General features: G+C 37.6%; 1 protein-coding gene across 1 annotated transcript; it reads right to left on the bottom strand.

Annotated features, from left to right (window-relative positions):
• Positions 1 to 426: 426 nt before the first annotated feature.
• Positions 427 to 1368, bottom strand: LOC123785267 (olfactory receptor 8K3-like). Its single transcript, XM_045786989.2, has one exon. It carries the CDS (start codon positions 1366 to 1368, stop codon positions 427 to 429), a length of 942 nt encoding a protein of 313 aa, XP_045642945.2.
• Between the last annotated feature and the right edge of the window lie 550 nt (positions 1369 to 1918).

Here is a 1918-nt window from a genome sequence, read left to right as displayed (position 1 = left end):
CAGATATTGTTGATTATTTATTGATGTGTATATTCCCCCCACAAAAAAACAATAAGTGCCATCTTACCTATGACATATGCCAGTGGGATGGGCATATTTATTTAATATTAAATGAAAGGCACAAAAACACCTTTAAAAAAAGATTAAGAGGAGATGTATTTTAAACAAAACAAAACAAAACTTGTCTTCAATTGTCACCCAAGTACTTGGCAATGTGAGAACAGTGGTCTGGATATCAGTCTCTTGAACTGAAACCAAAGTTGGTAACAGAAGAATGGTCACTATTGAAATACCTGTAAGTTGAAAACAGGGAAAACATTTCTAGTTTTCTATGACTTTTACACATTGCTGCTTTCTAAGCCCTGTGACATAAACTAAACAATAATCTATTACCTAATTTATTGTTTACATAGTCTATATTGAATTCTACATGGGCAGTTTGGGTAGGTTTTCCCATAGTCTATGCAGGGCACCTTTTACCTCTTTGTTCCTCAAGCTGTAGATCATGGGATTCAGCATGGGGATAATCAAAGTGTAAAATACAGAGGCAATTTTATCAGTATCAAAGGAATGATTGGTTTGGGGTTGCAAATACATGAAGAATAGTGTAGTGTATAATACAAGGACCACTGTCAGGTGGGATCCACAGGTGGAGAAGGCCTTGTGCCTGCCCTCTGCAGAATTCATCCTGAGGATGGCCATTAAGATCAGGATGTAGGACACAAGCACTATCACAAGGGAGGAAACCAAATTAAACGCTGAAAAGATCAGTATGATCAACTCAATGTCATGTGAACTTGAGCATAGCAAATTTAATAAGGGAAGACTGTCACAGTAAAAATGTCTAATGACATTATGGCCACAGAAGGATGACATAAACATCTTTTTGGTGATTATCACAGAGAGAAAAGCACTGTAGACATAAGGGACTGCTACCAACACCCAGCACACCCTCTGTGACATAACAATCATGTAGAGCAGAGGGTTACAGATGGCCACATAGCGGTCATAGGCCATTGCCGACAGAATGAAAAGCTCACTGATGATGAACAAGATGAAGAAAGCCAGCTGTGTAGCACACCAGTTATAGGGGATTGTGTTTTGGTTAGTTACTAAATTTACCAGCGTTTTGGGTCCCACAGCTGTTGAATAACCAAGATCAGTGAAAGCCAGGTGTCTGAGGAAGAAGTACATGGGTGTTTGGAGCCTGGGGTCCACCTTGGTGAGGATGATCACGCCCAGGTTGCCCACCACTGAGACCGTGTAGATGATGAGGAAGAGCCCGAAGAAGGGAGCCTGCAGCTCAGGACGGTCTGTGAGTCCCATTAGGATGAACTCTGTTAGCACTGTTAGATTTTGTTCATTCATCCAGGCTGTTAAGGAAAATTGCTGTGGGAACAACCATCACAAGAGTCATTGGAATTCAGGAAACATCTGCTGACATTTTAGAAGGCAAAGCCATTATGGGTAAGAAAATCCAATTTTTTAGATAAGTTATTTTAAAATAAAACTGACCTACATCATTGAACGTGGAACCAAATTTAAAAAAGTGTTACAACTTTAGGTATATGGTAGCCATTTTATTTTTTGTGCCAGATGCTGGCTGGGAATTTTGATATATTTTTAAATGTTTTACACTTAAAATACCTATAGTTGGTTAAACGTATCATAATTTAGAAGGAATTAGATTAAAATAAAAATCTTATGCTTCTTGCTTTTTCAACTTTAGTCCCAACCACCAAGTGAACCATGATTAACTCATTTAATAGACTTTGATTTGCATTTCTCATTATAATTGCGTGTAACTAATGGTCTTCCCATTGCACTACCCATTTATTTAAGTGTATTCTCATTCCACTATGCTTTCATGAGTTTAAATATTATTTAATTATTTTTATGATGATATACAATTCCACTA

Source organism: Ursus americanus, chromosome 24 (assembly GCF_024610735.1).
Source record: "Ursus americanus isolate L20-20 chromosome 24, mUrsAme1.1.p, whole genome shotgun sequence".
NCBI lineage: Eukaryota > Metazoa > Chordata > Mammalia > Carnivora > Ursidae > Ursus > Ursus americanus.
Note: the sequence above shows the minus strand (reverse complement) of the source record. Positions and strands in the feature narration are given on the sequence as shown.